The sequence below is a fragment of the Osmerus eperlanus genome, chromosome 23 (assembly GCF_963692335.1).
Source record: "Osmerus eperlanus chromosome 23, fOsmEpe2.1, whole genome shotgun sequence".
In the NCBI taxonomy this organism is placed as follows: Eukaryota; Metazoa; Chordata; class Actinopteri; order Osmeriformes; family Osmeridae; genus Osmerus; species Osmerus eperlanus.
In genome coordinates, this window is record NC_085040.1 from 7838353 (window position 1) to 7858219 (window position 19867).

General features: G+C 52.6%; 1 protein-coding gene across 1 annotated transcript; it reads left to right on the plus strand.

Annotated features, from left to right (window-relative positions):
* Positions 1 to 235: 235 nt before the first annotated feature.
* neurl4 (neuralized E3 ubiquitin protein ligase 4) lies at positions 236 to 19793 on the plus strand. The gene is given in 34 exon segments (XM_062449911.1): positions 236 to 429; positions 3706 to 4195; positions 4432 to 4497; positions 4769 to 5229; positions 5742 to 5853; positions 6087 to 6175; positions 6450 to 6522; positions 6951 to 7224; positions 7516 to 7697; positions 8109 to 8194; positions 8415 to 8577; positions 8877 to 9087; positions 9230 to 9321; positions 9564 to 9642; positions 10106 to 10130; positions 10132 to 10288; positions 10730 to 10858; positions 11029 to 11174; positions 11397 to 11615; positions 12353 to 12401; positions 12404 to 12450; positions 12619 to 12732; positions 12734 to 12787; positions 13205 to 13369; positions 13566 to 13626; positions 13629 to 13723; positions 14015 to 14063; positions 14066 to 14193; positions 14491 to 14584; positions 15433 to 15540; positions 16259 to 16403; positions 16710 to 16822; positions 17091 to 17250; positions 17501 to 19793. Coding segments are annotated over 34 exon segments (4806 nt in total). The 5' UTR covers positions 236 to 264; the 3' UTR covers positions 17706 to 19793.
* The last annotated feature ends 74 nt before the right edge of the window (positions 19794 to 19867 follow it).

Genomic DNA, 19867 nt, shown 5'->3' on the forward strand with positions numbered 1-19867 from the left:
ACTTCAGGAGGAATTTAACTATATTGTGAGAATGCCGATATTCAACTTCATTGTATAATTTGAGGAGTAAATATATAATTAAAACTAAAGTGTTGCATGTAGGTAACCTACAGTATTTTGAGTCTTTTCTGCTCAGATGTCATTTCTAAACCATGGACGTCCAGGGGGGCTTACCTTCACATAGGGCGTTCCTAAAGTCATGCCCCTCGGGTAATGCCCCGGCTTGTCAGGGAACACCCCTTAGCTTGGACACTTGCAGTGAAGATGGCGGCTGAGCTGCACCCGCGCAGCGGAAAGCTGATCGGCCTGTCGAATTCGAACCGAACCGCTCAGCGAAACCAACCCGTTCAAGAATTTAATCACGGTTTGGTGCTGAGTAGGGAACCGCTAAGGGACAGGGATGTCTTCACCGTTCGTATCGACAAGAAGGTAAACAGACCCTCCGTTACCGTGCAGTGGAAGACTGACAGGAATGCGAGGAAAGAGTGCAGTGGGACTGGGTCTGTTGTCCGCAGTGCCTGCATGTGTGTGTTGCTGCTGCTTGGGCGTGCTCGGCTTGTTAAAAGGGAAAAGGATGAAAATGAATAACGCGTAGCGCCAAGTTCTTGTTTGACAGTCGGCACCAGCTACAGTATCGATAGCAGCAAGATAACTATCTAGCTGTGGTCTGTTACAAGGCTGACTAGCTTGCAAGCTAGCCAGCTAACTTTGGCTTCCTCCAGTACTGCTACATCTATTATGTTAACTAGTCTAGGTATGATAGACAACGGTTGGTAATTGAACAAGAAATGTGGCACTTGCATATAATATAGCTAGTCTGACTCTCTCAGACAATATGTGTTGACTACACAAGCAACGAATCTGTTAGCTATCGAGCTACCTACTCAATGACGCGTAAACTTTATTGGACAAGATAGCCTAAGCCAGCAATCGAGAACGTTAGTCCACAAATGTCTCATCAGACAGTCTACTTTTATACATGCAAGGACAACTAACTAGTAGGAACACAATACTGCAGGTCAGTGGTTTAGCTTCTACTGTAGCTAGCAAGCCAGTGTATTATAGCTACAGGCTACCTCTAGGCTAGAGCTAGCTTGCAAACGGTAGAGCTACTGTAGCCAGCCATTCGCTTTTGATCAAAGCCCGGGCTAAATGACATCCTGCAAAGGATAGCTTGCTGTTTTGGTAGCTATCTGTTAGCTAGCTGTGTTGCATCGGGTAGCAAGCCACGAGCCTGTAGGACCAAAACCAGTTGAATATCAGTGACAATAACACCGCCTTGGGGTGTTCTCCTTGTGACATTGACGATTTGATGAAGGTGTTCATTGTTTAGGTAAAGCAGTCCAAAGTTCTTTTGATTGTATAAATTCAGCCATGGCAAATCGTGCTGGACAAGGAAACCTTTCCCGTAATAATTTGTTAACCAAGGGATTTGGAGTCCTCTCTGAATTAGAAGGTAAGGGTGGAACTCAACCAAGCTGCATGTTAGAAAAAGCAAGGTAGTCTGGCAAGTAGCTTATTGTCTAGTCTCTCAACAGTTGCAAGTTCTACGTACATCTTACAGACCCCCCATCTGTCTTCCAAGGCAACACATAGTTGTCTTATCCAGTTATAACAATACAATCGCTAGCTTGTCAGTTACTGTGGTTAGTCTACTGCTTCTAGTAACGCCAGCTTGCCTGCTTTGTAAACAATTTTCCGACCCCCATACCTGTGGGTCGCTGACAGAGGGCATGCTATTTTCTCCAAATGTCCCATGCATGTTCCAACAAGATTTCTGTTAATAACTGCACAATGTCAACGATCTTCCCATACCCACGTCCACACCACCTTTGAAATCATAAATGTATGACAAATCCAATGCATTTGACATCCCTCACTCATGCCACTCAATGACCTGATACAACATCTCAAAAATAGACAACAGCAGTTTCAAGCTTGGTATTATCCCTGGCATTAAAGCTATAATCTGCTTCCATCCATAATTGCATGACGTGGATCAATACTGCAGAGAGGAAACTTGACATGGCTGGCGATGTTGGGTGTTGGCATTTAGTGCGCTAAGTGTAGGGCTAGTCCTGTTAATGGCAAAGAGCGACTAAACCCAAACATTAGGTTGTTTTTGACTGATTGACTGTGCTCTGCTGGTGGTAGTAAATCGTGTCAACCTTCACCAGAGTAGCCAATATGGTACAGCAGCCTAGTTGGTTAGACAGGTGTGTAAAACCACCGTCCTCTCAGCTGCTACCTCTGTCCTGTCAGGGTTATAGAGAGAAGCAGGTTCAGCACTTGGTCTGTGCACAGGTCTGTGGACAGATTTGAGAGAGCGGGTTCCAAGTTTTGAGTGTTACGAAGTAGGCAGAGCGGATAGAAACACAGATTCAGATTGAGTCCCGACACCCTTCGGCTGTTTGTTTACGAAGAGCGAGCTGTTCTAGAGCCACACTCAGATCTGTGTGGTTATGTAAAGAGATGACAGCGTCAGTGAGTGAGTGCTTGAGTGAGTGTTAGGGGGAGAGGGAGAGAGACACAGACAGAGGGAGAGGGAGAGACAAGGAAAGGGAGAGACAGAGAGTGTGTTGGGGGGGGGGGGGCAGAGGGAGATCAAGATCTCTCGTCTGGCCCATGGCCTGACCGTGTCACTCCGATCAGTAGCCTATATCCCCAGGCTGCTGGGACACTGACTTGCATAGCAGCGCCGACGGCAGCCAGCCGAACTGGGCTACACGACCGCACACGGGCGGAAGGAGACGACGGAGGAGAGAGTGGAAGGCATGGCAGATGTAGGTTAGTTACAGCATGTAGAGCAAGAGGCTTTAGATAGTGGCAGATCGACGCAACAACATGACCGGGGGGACGAGTGGAGAGAAGAAGAAGAACGAGAAGGCTGTTTCGTTTGGACCAAGGAGGCCAATGCTGGTTTTCCGTCTGGCTTTCCTTGGGCAAGTCCAGTGTATTTCTGTGCTCGGTGAGGAAAAGGGATACGTGCCACATAGTCAGTGAGCAAGGAGATGGAAAGACGGCATCAAAGAAGAAGCAATGTTGACATGTGACGCCTAAGGATCACATGGTTTAGTGGCATTCTTTCAATTTGCTCATTCCTAATTTTGACGACTTGCTGTTGACAGAAACAGACATGGTTTATGAAGAAGACTAGCTTAAGGCTAGTTTCACTAGACCAGAGTAGCTTTATTCTATAAGACTTAATAACTCTTCAGGTTGCTCGTTGGATAACCGTATGAGACTCTTGAGGGTTAGTTTATAGACTTCTGGTTCAGCTTTAACTCAGCGCTTCCTCTGAACCATCCAGCTCGAGTGTGTCTTTTATTGTGTCATAAAAGAAAACTGGGAAAATACTTTTTGTTTGTTTGAGTTGACAGGCTTTGTCAGTGTTTAACCCCTACCCCTCCTGGAAAGCAAAACGAGAATCCTTGAACCTTGAATTTCTAGTCAAATTCACCCTTCGGATGACCTCGAAATCAATCTGTGTGCTTCGATATGGTCAATGTCCTGGAGTGAACCAGGCTACAGTTCCTCCTGTCTCCAGATAACCTCTCCTCTCCGAGAATCCAAGATCCTCCGAGAATCCCATCCTCACTGTGCACCGAATCCATGCGGAATATGCGGCGATTTAAGAGTCAACCAACCTGGAATAGGAATACAGATAACAGGGCTAACCTGCATCGTATCCCCCCCCCTCCCCAGGTGAACTCCTGGAGCGGCTCCATCGAGATCGGCGTGACGGCGCTGGACCCGGCCGGCCTGGACTTCCCCAGCAGCGCCACGGGCCTCAAGGGCGGCTCCTGGATCGTGTCGGGCTGCTCGGTGCTCCGCGACGGGCGCTCCGTCCTGGAGGAGTACGGCCGCGACCTGGACCAGCTGTCCGAGGGCGACCGCGTGGGCATCCAGCGTAGCGCCCGCGGCGACCTGCACCTGTGGGTCAACGGGCAGGACTGCGGCGCGGCGGCCAGCGGCCTGCCCCCGCGCCTCTGGGCCGTGGTGGACCTGTACGGGAAGTGCACCCAGGTGACGGTGGTGAGCTGCGAGCCGCCCTCGACGGAGCGGGCGATGGAGAGGGTCGAGGGCCTCGTGGAGGAGGAAGAGGAGGAAGAGGAGGAGGAGGTGGTGGTGTGCGGCGTCCGGGAGGATTCGGCGGGGGTCGGCGTGGCGACGATGAGTATGATGACGGAGGAAGGTAGGGGCCGTGTTGTCGCAGTCTCGGGTGAATGCCTCGCCTGGTTTCCTCTCTCACCGCTGAACAAAACCGAAAGCACAGTTGTGTGGTGAAGGTCTGTCTGTCCAGACATGGCCTTCGACGTTTTGTATGCATATAAATGCCGATGGGGGAGAGGAGAGAAGGGGCATGAATCTCTCAGGCTGTTATTTCATCTCTCTTCTCCTCTGTTCTTCCCTCCCTCCCCTCGCCATCAGGACATGAGCTCCCTCACAGTCACAGTCGACCAGACAAGTTCCCCAACAACCTAGAACCAGACACAGGTGAGGGAGTGCTTCGCATCCCGACTGCGGTGTTGGTGAACCACTCTCGGACCATTTCTCATATTCCCTTCCGTGTTTTTAGTTTTTTTTGTCTCTCATGCTCTCTTTTCGTATCTTTCTTTTCTCTCTCCGTTTCTCTCTCCTCTCTGTGCCCCTCTCTCTCTCTCTCTCTCTCTCTCTCTCTCTCTCTCTCTCTCTCTCTCTCTCTCTCTCTCTCTCTCTCTCTCTCTCTCTCTCTCTCTCAATCCCTCCCTCCCCATCTCTGCCTCAGTCCTGACAGAGCACCAGCTCTTCGACGTCTTCAACAACGCCATCGTGTCCCTCTATCGCTCGGAAGACGAGGGCGGGGGGGGCGAGGAGCTGGGCGGGGGCGGGGTCTCCACAGACTCCTCGAGGGGGGAGAGGGGAAGTGGCGGCGGCGGCAGCAGCGGAGGGGGCGCGGCCCACAGCGACAGCACAGGGGGAGGGCCCGGGGGAGGGGGAGGAGGAGGAGGAGGAGGAGGAGGAGGAGGGAGCAGCAATAGCAGCCCGGCAGGGAGCGGAGGGGCGGGACTGGGGCTCGCGATGGGCGCCACGACCACCAACGACGCGCTGCTCTTCCACGAGAAGTGCGGCACGCTGATCAAGCTGAGCAACAACAACAAGACGGCCGAGAGGCGCCGGCCGCTGGACGAGTTCAACAACGGCGTGGTCATGACCAACCGGCCGCTCCGGCACAACGAGATGTTCGAGGTGCGGCCAATCAGGCGTGACGATACTGAGACGTTCACACACACACACATACATGGAGCTGTTGCACAAAAGGGTTGTGCCAAGCTAATTCCTAATCACATGGGTTTACTTTGGCTGGATAACCTGTCTGTTGTCAATCTGTGTGATGTGTCGTGATAACAGAGAACTGCTATCAGGGATTGTGTGCAGACATGAAAGCTGTCCAAAAAATGACGAAATAATAAGGCAACTTTTTTTCCTGTCGTATCTTCGAGAGCTTAGTATAAATGAATCACGGTTCGCATGCAGTACCAGTTATTATCATCCATCAAGGTTTTGAAGTGAACTCTCTTATCTCCATATGGGAGAGCTTGAGGCAATAAATAATCAGCTCAGTGCTAGAGGATGTGAATGGTTAGGCCATTTCCATATGGTATCACTGCAGCCGAATCTAAATAATAAATAGCAGAAACGTTTGAGTCTGTGGAACGATTATGGGCTGGAGAGATGAGCATATTTGTGCTTGGTTTCAGATTCGCATAGATAAACTGGTGGATAAGTGGTCTGGCTCCATCGAGATCGGCGTGACGACGCACAACCCCAACAACCTAGATTATCCTGCTACCATGACCAATCTGCGCTCAGGTAACGCACACACACACACTCTCTTTCACGCACACCCCCACCCCACACACACTCTTAAACAAAACAAGACTGTGCACACAACAGAGCCCAAGATTAAATCGGTATGTAGTTTGATATAGAGTGTGTCCGGTTACACAAGTTTAAATGGATGCTTGCTTGTGTTCACTGGTGTGTGTGTGCCCAGCAAAGGAGCGAGCTTATTGGCCTCGTGTGTGAATATGTTGTCTTATCAGGTACAATCATGATGAGTGGCTGTGGGATCCTGACCAATGGGAAGGGGACCCGGAGGGAATACTGTGAATTCAGCCTTGACGAGCTGCAGGTCAGTGCTAGTCACACACACACTGTCACTCACTCACACACTCAGTCACTGGCTCACACACACAGTTCCATACATACGCACACACAGTCACGTGCACACACCGATGAGCACCCTCTTCCCTAGTCACACCTGCTGTCTCTCTCTCTGTTTTTCACTCACGCTCTCTTTTCTGATGGCCCAGCTCTCTGTCCCTCTATGTTGCAATACCTCTCTTGTTCGCCCTCTCCCTTTCTCACCCCCCCCTCCCCCCTCTCCCTCTCCTTCTCTCCCCCAGGAGGGAGATCACATAGGACTGATGCGCAAGGCCAGCGGAGCGCTGCACTTCTACATCAATGGCATAGACCAAGGTGAGAGAGACACGCCGCAGAACGTTCATCAGGGGAATGGGTCTCTGGAGGGAGAGGGAGAGAGGGAGAGAGGGAGAAAGGGAGAAAGGGAGAAAGAGAGAGAGAGAGGGAGAGAGAGAGAGAGAGAGAGGGCGGGAGAGAGGGAGGGAGAGAGAGATTGATGAGGGTGTCAGAGCGCTAGGTGCTGTGGTGGCAGCAGTTCGTCTCATGGCTGTGGTCACCTCATCACAACCTCTTAAGAAGGACAAACAGGCAGCATAATGACATCATCACCATCAACACAGTCGTGTTTGGCACCCCTGGTCAAATGCAGCAGTGGAACACGAGTGTGTGTCGGGCTGGTTGTCCCCCTGTACGACCCATGCATTGAGCACAGAGAGGTCTCGGTTTGACCTCTCTCTGACCTCTCGCCCCCCCCCCCCCCTCAGGTGTCGCTGCCGCCCAGACGCCCGGCGTGGTCTACGGCGTGGTCGACCTCTACGGCATGGCGGTGAAGGTCACCATCGTGCACAACCACAACCACAGCGACCGCCTGCGCCGCAACAACGCCATCATGCGGGCGCTGTCGCCCGACGTGGGCCGGCCCCGGCCCGCCCTCCTGCTCACCCCCGACCCCGACGCCCCCGACCGCCTCCTCTTCCACCCCAACTGTGGCCAGAAGGCGGCCATCATCAGTGAGGGCAGGACCGCGCTTCGCCCACAGTGAGTCTCCTTCCCCACCACCCTCATTTTAGGACCTCGGACTCCTAGGTCCGGAACGAGCTACTGAGTCACCTGTTCTGTTTTCCATCTCCACAAACATGAGAAACTGGCTACGGTTAAATCATTGCTATTCCTGGTTCCTCCATGAGTAATCAATAACGACAAGCCTTCATTTTTTTTTTTTATATTCTTTACATTTTCAAATAGTGTTGTCCTCAAGGTCAAATCAAGGATTTTTTGGGGGTTGTTTGAGAAACACTAGACTGAATCCCTCCCCCTCCCCTCCGGCAGCGCGACGGACGACTTCAACCACGGCGTGGTGCTGAGCGGCCGGCCGCTGCGCTCCAACGAGGTGTTCCAGGTGCGCATCGACAAGATGGTGGACAAGTGGGCGGGGTCCATCGAGATCGGCGTGACGACGCACAACCCCGCCTACCTGCAGCTGCCCTCCACCATGACCAACCTGCGCTCAGGTACCAGCTCAGGACCTTATGAGATCAGCAGTTGTTACATCCCCTTGCTTTGATAACGGCGTGCATGGACTCTCCACAAAACCTGATGTTATCCCGGCACAATCGGACAATGTTCCAAAGAGCTTCCTGTGATGTCACTGAACGCTTGGCTTTCCCAGTCTTTAATTCTCCCATTGAACATTTCATGTGGTCAAACGATGGACCCTACTGAGGTGATTTCTTTCAAGCCAGAACGACATCGCGGAACGCAGTTATCTGTGTATGAGTTTAGGTGAAGGAACGCAACCCTTTCCTTCTTATTCATGTGAATGTGTCACCTCTGTGTTGCGTCGGGGCGTGGTGAACATGCTCTGTGTCGTCTTGGAGTCTTGGTGCAGGTCTCAGTAGTCTGTCTGTGTGTCTGTGTCTCAGGGACCTGGATGATGACAGGGAACGGGGTGATGCACAATGGGACGACAATACTGGACGAATACGGACACAACCTGGACAGGCTCAAAGTGAGGAGGGACCCCTCTCTCCTTCTTTCCCTGCCCCTCTCTCCCTCTCGCTCGCTCTCTCTTTTTCTCCCTCTCTCCTCCACACCCTTTTTTCTCTTTGTCTCTCTCTCATCTCTCCCTCTCTCTTTTTCTCTCTCTCTCTCTCTTTTTCTCTCCACCAGTCCAGTGCCACATCGCTAATATCCTCCTACCCCCCCCCCCCCCCCCCCCCCCCCTCCAGGCAGGAGACACGGTGGGCGTGGTGCGTAAGGAGGACGGCAGCCTCCACTTCTTTGTGAACGGCGTGGCGCAGGGCCCGGCGGCGTGGAACGTCCCCACCAGCGTCTACGCCGTGGTGGACCTCTACGGCCAGGCCGCGCAGGCCACCATCATGGACGACATGGGTAGGAGAGAGGGAGGATGAGGGAGGGGGGGGGAGGGGAGGGAGGGGGGGGGGAGGGAGGGAGGGAGGAAGAGGAATGGTACAGAGGGAAGGATGAACATAGGGGAGATGATGGGGGGGGGGAAGGAACGGAAATGGGGAAGTGAACTGAAGGATAGACGGCTACAGCTGCAGAATGCATTTTAAAGTTACTGAAAGCTCTGATGAACGTGGCATTTCTAAATGATGAACCCCGCTCTCTCTCTCGCTCTCGCTCTCTCTCGCTCTCTCTCTCTCGCTCTCTCGCTCTCTCCCCCGTAGCCGACCTCCCCCCGCTCCCGGAGGACAGCTCCGAGGGCCCCGTCGCCATGTCGCCCGGCAGCCCCTGCTCCATCACCGGGGGCAACGGTGCAAACGACCTGCGCTTCCACCAGCTGCATGGCACCAACGCCGTCATCACCAACGGGGGGCGCACCGCCCTGCGTCAGAACTGCCGTAGCGAGTTCAACGATGCCATCGTCATCTCCAACAGGTGTGTGTGTGAGAGAGTATGTGTGTGTGCGTCGGAGTTCGTGATTCATAGTGCACTGTTATATTGACTTCATTTAGGATACATAAGCCCTGTGTGTGTGTGTGTGTGTGTGTGTATGTGTTAACGCTCGATCTCTCTCCAGGTGCCTTCGAGACGGAGAGTTGTTTGAGATTGTTATCCAGAAGATGGTGGACCGCTGGTCGGGGTCTATTGAAGCAGGTAAGATAAAAGCAGGTAAGGTGTTTCCGTTTTTTTCTCCCCCTCTTCCAACCCGACACCACACACACACCCCCCTCACGCAAACGCACGCCGCTCGCGTCAAGCCAACCCTGAATAAACCGCACGCACATTTCCAACGAAGCCATACACACACGCGTAATGCACGTTCGGCACGCGCGCTCGCACGCACGCTCGCACGCCACGCGAGACGGCGCGCGCACAGCGGAGGGCTGACCCCGCTGCGCTCCTGTGTTCAGGCGTGACGGCCATCAGACCCGAAGAGCTGGAGTTCCCCAACACCATGACGGACATCGACTACGACACCTGGATGCTCAGGTAGGCCCGGGTGACCCCCAGCGCGCGTGTGTGTGTGTGTAGGGGACCACGTGCCCACCATCCGTGGGGTCCGACCGTCATCCTCGCTTTTTCCATCCCCGTTTGGTTTTGGGCCCGACTTATCGCTTGTCCTGGTCTGTCCACCTCTTTCTCCTCCTCCCTCCTTGTCTTTCAGACTCCTGTCTTTCTGTTTTCCTTTGGCCCCTGCGGTTCTGTTCTTCCCCTTCTCCTCTGTACTCTCTCTATTCTCCCCGTGTTCTGCTCTACATGTACATATCCCTACTTAATAGACATATCCATCTGCACTCCAACACCTGGATTAGATTTGGAGTATTTCATTCTCTGGTGTCGTATATTCTCTGGTGTCGTATTGTTGCTCCGCATGCTGGAAGAATGTCATTAGTTGGGGGATGACTTTGAGTAAACTAATCACCTGACTACTCCTGCCCCTCCCCCCCCCCAGTGGCACAGCCATCATGCAGGATGGCAACACCCAACACCATGCGCAACAACTACGGTTGCGACCTGGACTCCCTGACCACGGGCTCCCGCATCGGCATGATGCGCTCGGCCAGCGGGGACCTCCACTACTACATCAACGGGGTGGACCAGGGCGTGGCCTGCACGGGGCTGCCGCCAGGTAAAGGTGATTTGACCCCGTTTACACACCCTCTCACGACCCCATCTGGTCGCCCCCCCCCCCCCCCCCCCCCCACGCACAAGGGCCTGGCCCTCGCCCGAGTTCGGTGTGTGTGTGTGTAAGCAGCTACGAGCGTTGGGTCGGAGAGGAGGCAGTTGCTGGTTTGTGTGGTTTCTTATTGGCTGAGAGAGGGAGAAGGTTGTGGTTGCTTGGTTTTCGATGGGGTGGACCTCAATACTGCGGTGTAACCGTGTAATATCCTGTCGTCACATTCAGGTCCACATATAGCGTCCGACAACCACGCACCTTTGATCTGTTATGTTTATCAAAGTTGTTTTTATTGGGAAAAGAACACCCCCTAGCAAAAATCTTATCCAAATATATGGTGAACCCCTGTTCTCTCTCTCTCTCTCCTTCCCTGTCTCCCTCTCTCCCTTCGTCTCCCAGAGGTGTATGCGGTCATCGACCTGTACGGTCAGTGTGTCCAGGTGTCCATCACAAGCGCCACAGGCCCTCTGGACAACAGCCTGTGCACCAGCAACATCACCGAGAAGAGCTTCCCCCTCCTCTCTCCAGGTACTGGCCAGGACTGAAGCACGCGTGCACGGGCCGCTAGCCCCCCAGAATGGATCTGCAAAATAAAGAAATGGTCGTTAGTGAGCTGAAACATAGCCCCCTAACCCCCTCTCTCTCTGTCTCTCTCTCTGTCTCTCTATTTCTCTCGCTCTCTCCTGCGTTGTGATCAGTGACGGGCGCGGCCCACCGCCTCCACAGCAAGCACGGGAAGAACGTGGTGCTCCTGGGGGAGGGCTGCCAGGCCGTCAGGGTGGGGGGCTACGCACACAGCATCGTCTTCAGCGCCAAGGAGCTTCAGACCAACGAGCTGTTCGAGGTGAGGCCGGCGCTCGGGGGGGGGGGGGGGAGGGAAGAGAGCGGCGGCAAATGGGCTTTTAAAGGCGGTCTTGGTTGTCTTTTACGAAATGATTATTTGACTCGTGTTTTTTGTCGGCCTTTTTGAAAGATGCGTTCGCTCTTCACGAACGTCCCCCCCCCCCCCCGCTCGTTCCACATCTCCACTGTCTCGTGTCTCTCTCTCTCTCTCCCCGCGCGCCAGGTGAAGATAGACGAGGTGGATGAGCAGTGGTCGGGCTCCCTCCACATGGGTCTGACCACGCTGCAGCCCCCCGAGCTGCCCTCCTGCCCCATGTCGGGCCTGTCGCCCACCCTGCCCCAGCTCCGCTCCAAGGTCACCTGGCTGCTGGCCGGCTCTGAGGTGCGCCGCAACGGTGTGCTGCAGAGACAGAACTACTGCTGCTCCCTGGACAGACTGACGGTGAGACAGACCCTCCATATCCTGTCTACCCTCCCTCATATCCTGTCTACCCTCCCTCATATCCTGTGCCCTCCCTCATATCCTGTCTACCCTCCCTCATATCCTGTCTACCCTCCCTCATATCCTGTGCCCTCCCTCATATCCTGTCTACCCTCCCTCATATCCTGTCTACCCTCCCTCATATCCTGTCTACCCTCCCTCATATCCTGTCTACCCTCCCTCATATCCTGTCTACCCTCCTCATATCCTGTCTACCCTCCTCATATCCTGTCTACCCTCCCTCATATCCTGTCTACCCTCCCTCATATCCTGTCTACCCTCCCTCATATCCTGTCTACCCTCCCTCCATATCCTGTCTACCCTCCATATCCTGTCTACCCTCCTCATATCCTGTCTACCCTCCCTCATATCCTGTCTACCCTCCCTCCATATCCTGTCTACCCTCCCTCATATCCTGTCTACCCTCCCTCCATATCCTGTCTACCCTCCATATCCTGTCTACCCTCCCTCATATCCTGTCTACCCTCCATATCCTGTCTACCCTCCCTCATATCCTGTCTACCCTCCTCCTCCATATCCTGTCTACCCTCCATATCCTGTCTACCCTCCTATCCTGTCTACCCTCCCTCATATCCTGTCTACCCTCCACCATATCCTGTTTACCTTCCCTAATAAGAGGGATGTGAACCCAGAAAGCTCATCTGTGTGTGTGTGTGTGTGCATGTGTGTTTGTGTAGGTTGGGAACCGTGTCGGGGTGAAGAGGTGCAGTGATGACACCATGCACATCTCATTGACGGAGAGGACATGGGACCTGCAGCCACCGCTGTAGCTAAGGTACACACACACACACACACTCGCTGAAATAAAGGATCAAAAGACATACATGAGGGGTCGACAGTCCCCTCTCGCAGACACACACATGCATTGTTCACGTCCATGTGTTGATGCAACACACACACACACACACACACAGCTAAGCTGGCTCTCCCCCCCCCCCTGCAGAATGTGTACGCCGTGTTGGACCTGTACGGGCGCGTGACGGCCGTCTCCATCGTCAGCTCCTCCCTGCTGGAGGAGGCCGAGAGCCTGAAGGCTCCCTCGCTGTCCTCCGACAGCTTGCAGCGAAGGAGAGGAGGACGGCTCCCCGGTGAGACAGAGAGGAGGGAGGGATGTGGGAGCAGTGAGGGAGGGAGGAGGGGGGGAGGAAGTAGGGAGGATGGAGGGAGGGATGTGGGAGCAGTGAGGGAGGGAGGAGGGGGGGAGGAAGTAGGGAGGATGGAGGGAGGGATGTGGGAGCAGTGAGGAGGGAGGAAGGGGGGGAGGAAGTATGGAGGATGGAGGGAGGGATGTGGGGGGGGGGGGAGGGAGACTGTGGTATAGAGGCAGGGAGAGGTAGCCACTTTGTAAACAACGGCGTCGATTTGTGTCGAGTCATGGCGGCCATGTTTGGCCTGCTTTCCTGCACAAGGCATCCACGCGAAGCTTGTAAACATGCTTCTTTATGAATGCAAACGTTCAGCCAAGACAGATGCTTATTTTGACCTCAAACAAGCATGTCTCCCGCCCCCCCCACCACCCCCACCCCCAGGTGGACAGGGAGCCGGCCCTGGTGCCCACCATCATGGTCTTCCTGGAGAACCACGGGAAGAACATCCAGCTGTCCAATCAGAACCTGACAGCCGCCCGGGTCTCCAGCTACAACCAGGGTCTCCTGGTCACTGCGCAGCCCCTCCCCCGCCAGCAACTGTTCCAGGTGTGTTAGCGTGTGTCAGTGTGTATCCGTGTGTCTGTTTGTGTAGGGGCCAGGCATGTGTGTCTGTCGAAGGGTCAAGGGGTGTGTAGGCACCTGTTGTAGTACGGCTAAGTGTGTTAGCGCGTGTGTGTGTGTCTGGGAGGGTTCACGTGAACACACTCCTGACTCGCGGTCGGATCCCTGCCGCTGCCCCCAGTTTCAGATCGACCGCCTTAACCCATCGTGGACGTCGTCGCTGTCGCTAGGGGTGATAGGCCACTCCCCGACCGGCTGAACTTCCCGTCAACGGCCTGCTGTCTGAAGCGCTCAGCCTGGCTGCTCCAGAGAGACTCCGTCTTCCACAACTCCCTCAAGGTAGGGAGACACACACACACACACACACACTACACTCAGTCAACATAGGCCTAGTCTGGTTTTTCTGCTGACTTGATGGTCTGAAGGTCTTTTTTTATATTTTTAAATAATTATTGAATTCCCTGTCTGTCTGTTCTTTCGCTCCTTCTCTCATTTCTCTCCCTCCCTCTCTCTCAATCTCCCTTCCCTCCCTCTCGTTTCCTACTCCCTCCCTCCCCTCTCTCTCTCTCTCTCTCTCTCTCTCTCTCTCTCTCTCTCTCCTCTCTCTCTCTCTCTCTCTCTCTCTGTCAGATCTGTGAGAACTATGGTCCTAACCTGGACACGTGTCCAGAGGGCACGGTGCTGGCCTGCTGGTGGATGGGAACAGCTGTCTGCACCTGTATGTGAACGGTATGGACCAGGGGGTGGCTGCCCAGGACATCCCCGCCCCCTGCTACCCCCTTATAGACCTGTATGGCCAGTGTGAACAGGTGAGACACACACACACACATGTGCTCCCCCCATACACCCACACATGCATGTCCTAGCCCCCCCCCCCCCCCATGCAAACACCTCCACACACAAATGAATACGATGACTACTAAGCTAAATCCCATTTAGACGTTCATTGGTTGCTCTGTAAAGCCCTAATCCCAGTTTAGGAGTACTAAAAGCCTCCTGGCAGAATGGTTGTTGTTTTGTCTGTTATGTCACAGTGGGCACTCACCCAAGGAGCTGTGTGACACGACACAAACATCAAGAAGCATGTTTTTGTGTTGTCCTGGCAGGTTACTATAGTAACCAACAACGTACCGGCCGTGGGAGGGGAGAGCGGAGAGACGCGTTGCCAGGGCGACATGGAGAAGGCTGATATGGTTGACGGTAAATTGCATAATCTTGGCACCTGACAAGCCTCAGTTTGGCAGACGGCAGACGTGAAGGAACTGTTTGTACAGTTGTACAATATGTACTGTGTTTGATAGATTTGATATGATCGCATCCGAAATCGTAGTTGACTACCTGATTCAAAGAGGGAAAAATATACACTACCGTTCAAAAGTTTGGGGTCACCCAGACAATTCAGACAGTTTTCCATGAAAAATCACACTTTTATTTATCAAATAAGTTGCAAAATGAATAGAAAATATAGTCAAAACATTTACAAGGTAAGAAATAATTATTTTTATTTGAATATAAATTTTGTTCTTCAAACTTTGCTTTCGTCAAAGAATGCTCCATTTGCAGCAATTGCAGCTTTGGAGACCTTTGGCATTCTAATTCTAATTCTTCTAATCATCCATTAGTCTTCTAAGGCAATTAGCAAACACAATGTACCATTTGAACACTGTAGTGAGAGTTGCTTGAAATGGGCCTCTATACACCTATGTAGATATTTCATTAAAAAACTGACGTTTCCACCTAGAATAGTCATTTACCACATTAACAATGTATAGTGTTTTTCTGATTAATTTAATGTTATTTTCATTGAAAAAAAGTGCTTTTCTTTGAAAAATAAGGAAATTTCTAAGTGACCCCAAACTTTTGAACGGTAGTGTATGTATCCAAAATAAAATGGGAATTATGGCTATGTAGGGATATCATACAGCATATGTACATATATATATATATATATATATAAACTTAACTTCTATACACACATTTAATTTTATTTTTAATAGTCATCCCAGACCATGTGTTTTAACCTCCATCCTTTCCTGTGTGTGCTCCAGGTATTAAAGAGAGTGTGTGCTGGACGCCCCCTCCAGAGGTCAACCCTAACAAGACGTGCGAGTACCAGGCCCTGTGCTCGCGCTTCAAGGACCTGCTCACTCTACCTGGTGAGACACGCTCCATCTAGCTAGCCACTGCCCCCTGCAGGCCCTCTGCTACCACTGCACTCTCCTCACTCGCGTCACACTCTCCTCACTCGCGTCACACTCTCCTCACTCGCGTCACACTCTCCTCACTCGCGTCACACTATCCTCACTCGCGTCACACTCTCCTCACTCGCGTCACACTCTCCTCACTCGCGTCACACTCTCCTCATTCGCGTCACACTCTCCTCACTCGCGTCACACTCTCCTCACTCGCGTCACACTCTCCTCACTCGCGTCACACTCTCCTCACTCGCGTCACACTCTCCTCACTCCCGTCACACTCTCCTCACTCGCGTCACACTCTCCTCACTCGCGTCACACTCTCCTCACTCGCGTCACACTCTCCTCACTCACATCACACTCTCCTCACTCGCGTCACACTCTCCTCACTCGCGTCACACTCTCCTCACTCGCGTCACACTCTCCTCACTCGCGTCACACTCTCCTCACTCGCGTCACACTCTCCTCACTCGCGTCACACTCTCCTCACTCACATCACACTCTCCCCACGCACCCCTGATATTCCCCTCCCATCACTCCACCTTCTCCTCCTCCTCCCCTCTCTCTCTTACGCTCGCGCAGAGGACCACCAAAGGGTGCGACGCGGGAGGAAATGAACCCGAAGCCTCGTCCTTGCCCTGAAGCCGTAGTAACTCTCTTTCCCCCCCCCCCCCCCCAGACGGCTACTTCAACGAGGAGGCCAAGTGCGGCCTGTGCTACTGCGAGTCCTGCCACAAGCTCCGGGGAGACGAGGCGTACTACAAGAGAGGGGAGCCGCCCCGGGACTACGCCCTGCCCTTCGGCTGGTGTCGCTTTGCCCTCAGGTGAGAGGTCTAACCCGCCGTCTCCTCAGCGAGTGGCTTTAAAGCGGCTCTCTTGCAGGAGTTGTGGAACGCGTGTCCGCCACGTTTGGACGGATTTTGTCGTCGTCTGGGTTCGTGTTTAGTATTACAAGTGCGGTTTTAGGGCGCGCTAAAGGAAATTGGAAGTCGGTCAAGAATTGTGTGGATGTCGGTTCCCTGTCACAGGGGTTGACTCGACGGTAGGCTTTGTGGTCGTGACGTGTTTTGACGACAAGTCTGTGTTTGTCTTGCTGGGTTCCCGTCCTCCTGTCGTTGGCCTCCCTCCAGGATCAAGCCCCACTGCGAAGTGTCGAACGCGCTGAAGAAGTGGCACATAGCCTACCACGGCACCAGCGTAGGAGCCCTGCGCCGCACCCTGGACCACAGCCAGCTGCTCTCTGGTGCGACGACAAAGACTCCTTGAACTCATTCGAGTTATTACAAAACGCAGGGTTACTTACTGAAGGCGAAAACATGACCTAGGTTTAAGGGTCCATTTTTTCCGATGTTACTCCAGGCTTCAGTACAGAGAATTTCAAGAAAAGATAGATGAAGGGGAATATACAATATGAGTTTCGACCTAAAAGCACAGGGTTTAGTCTCAACAGTATCCATGTTTAAACATGTCTGCAAACGGCTGAAGTGTTAACCCTTCCGCTGGCGTTCCAGGCACGTCGTCCATCTTCTCCGTGTCTCCGGTGAAGACCGACGGGCCGAACGGCTACAGCGAGCCGGAGGAGAACAGCGCCCCCGAGAGGGAGGTTCCCAAAGTGCAGCTGTCCCCCACCATGCGCTACTCTGGCCTGGAGGTGTTCGCCCCCAAAGTGCAGTACGTGTCCCACGAGCCTTTCACCGTCCTATGTACCCTTTCAGTCCCCCCACCCTGCACTCCTAGTCTGTGTTTTGCTGTCAGTGAAGTGGATATGTAATAATAATAATAGATAATAATACCTTTTATTTGGGGGGGGGGGAACACCTTTCAAAACACTCAAGGACATAAAATAGGCCTTTGCAGGCGAGGTTAAAAAGACAGTGGAGGTTAGAAGTAAGTCGATATGCGTCTTCCTCCTTCCCTCCAGATTCCGGGACCCTCGTTCCCAACGCTGCCACCTGGCCCAGGTGGGCTTCCAGGTGTGCGTCCGGCCGGGTTCCTACAAGGTGGGGCCCCAGACGCTGGGCACCAGCGAGGCCCTCGACCCCCGCTTCAGCAACGCGGAGATCGAGTGGATCGCCAAGGAGCAGGGGTGCACGCTCCTCTACGGCCTGCTGATCCGGGTGGAGTGAGGAGGGGGCGGGGCGGGGAGGGGCGGGGGGGGGGGAAACCTCCCACTTGATCGCCCACCACATTTCCACCCCGGCCTTCGAGGTTGAGACTCTTCGGAACGGCGTGTTCCCGCCGGGGATTGCTGCCGATTCACCCGTGTTATTTTAACGTTTGTTTTGGTTTTTTGGACACTTTTTTTTTTAATTACTTTTCTTTTGGAGGGGCTATGGTGGTTCCAGAGAAGAACAGACACTGCCTGCACTTTATGTTTTGGACTCGTGGGCGATTTTTTACAAACTGCCGGTCGACGTTAGTTTTAGTTCACCACAGTTGTTTTCAGCCTCGGTTGCTTTGGTTACCACCCCCTTGGTTTCTCTCCATCCATCCACTCTCCCTCCCTCACACTCCCATCATCCCTACTTAACCCCCGCCACTTCCTGTTTGGATCTTCAGGTGTGCGGATGGTTGTTTTTACCCGTGTGGAAAACCAGCTGTTGGTGTCTCATCCACATGAACCTCACCACCACACAGCGATGATCATCACCTGCTACTCTGCACGGACGAGAGCCGGTGGACTTTTTAAAAGACTCTTTACCGCGGGACAGAAAGGACGCTTGACGAAAGGACCCTGTTCGACGGCGACGCAAAAAGGAAGATGGGGGGGAAATAGACTTGAAACGGAGAACTCCGACGAGGAGGAGGACCTTGGAGCCTCTGTGGCTTTCGAAGGAGGACATTTTGAAAACGGTCGAAAGCTGTTTACGGGTGTGACGCTGACGCTGTCCGTGTGCCCCCCCCCGCCTCCACCCTCAACAGTCTGTGTGCGTGTGTCTTGTTTCTTCCGTCTTTTCTTCTGTTCTCTCACAGCACTGATTGTCTAACCCCCGTCCTCGTTCTTGTCAGTGGAAAGCACCTCACCACAACCCTCCCTGTACCAAGAGCTTAGTAATGGAATGTATCGAACAGTTGAACAAAACAAAAATTGCCCTTTCTGTGCATTCGAACCCGTCAGTGGTCTCTAAAATGTGGGACTTCCTGTTCAGTTGTGTTTTTTCTTGATTGTTTCCTCCACTGATGGTGAAAGGGTGACACACAGGAGTTCATGTGAGGGTGAAAATTGGACACAACAGGGCTGGAATCCATTTCAGCCTTTATACTCTTTTCCAAGCACCTACCGTTAGGGTGATTAACTACTATAAGGCCTATTATAAGGCTTGGCGCAACATCAAATATATCTCACCTTACAGTATATCATACACACTGGTTCTGAACCAAACAAGGGTAGCTGAGGCTGAAAGGAAATCACGTTCAGAGTCCCTTGTCCCATCCCTCGTTCATGTCTCGTTCCGTTTCACTCGTTTACACTGGCGTCTTGTGTGCTGATCCTCTTAGTCCCATCTGACATTGTTTACCAGGGAGGACATTCGAAGCCAACCATGTCTTTGGGTTCGCCGACTACAAGCGCTCTTACGCAAAGACTCTTAGGAAATGGAGTCTTAATTATGGCCCTGATGCTGGAGTTTACATTGTGAATGTGATTCATTAGGGCTCGGTTTGGGTTGTAGTCCGTTTGACGTTCCGCAACCTTCCGACACTTCGATTTACACATGACAAAGATGTTACACAGGGGTTTACAACTTTATCCAAATATTCACCTAATAATTGATTGTACATGGTCAGCTCTCCAAAGCATATCTTTCAACTACATTCTGTTTTTTTTTATGTTGCCAATTAGATATACTCATGTGTAACATCACCACGTGCATCCCCATGCCCTGCCATCTTGCCAAGGGGAGGGAGCGGAAAGGTTTGGGAAGTAGTCAATTATTTTGTTGCCTCCTCTGATAAACTGTGTAATGTTATTTATTGCAAAAGATGGCAGTTTGAAAAAGAACTTGCTTGCAAAGTCCAATCATAATGTGAAAATATGGGGTTATTTACGGCCCAGTGCTGCTTTTTATGAGAATTCATTTGTATTACTGTTTTTGTCTTGTTTCATTTTGTTCTCTATGTTGCGTTGTACAGGCTGTTACATAACATAAAATCATATCTTCCTGATTTGTAAAAAAATTAATAATAAACCGACAAAGCGACAGTATGCACATATAAAACCAGTTTCTGGATGGTTTGTACGTAGTTGGGTTGAAAAGTATTATGACACAATGGGAAGAGTGACTGGACA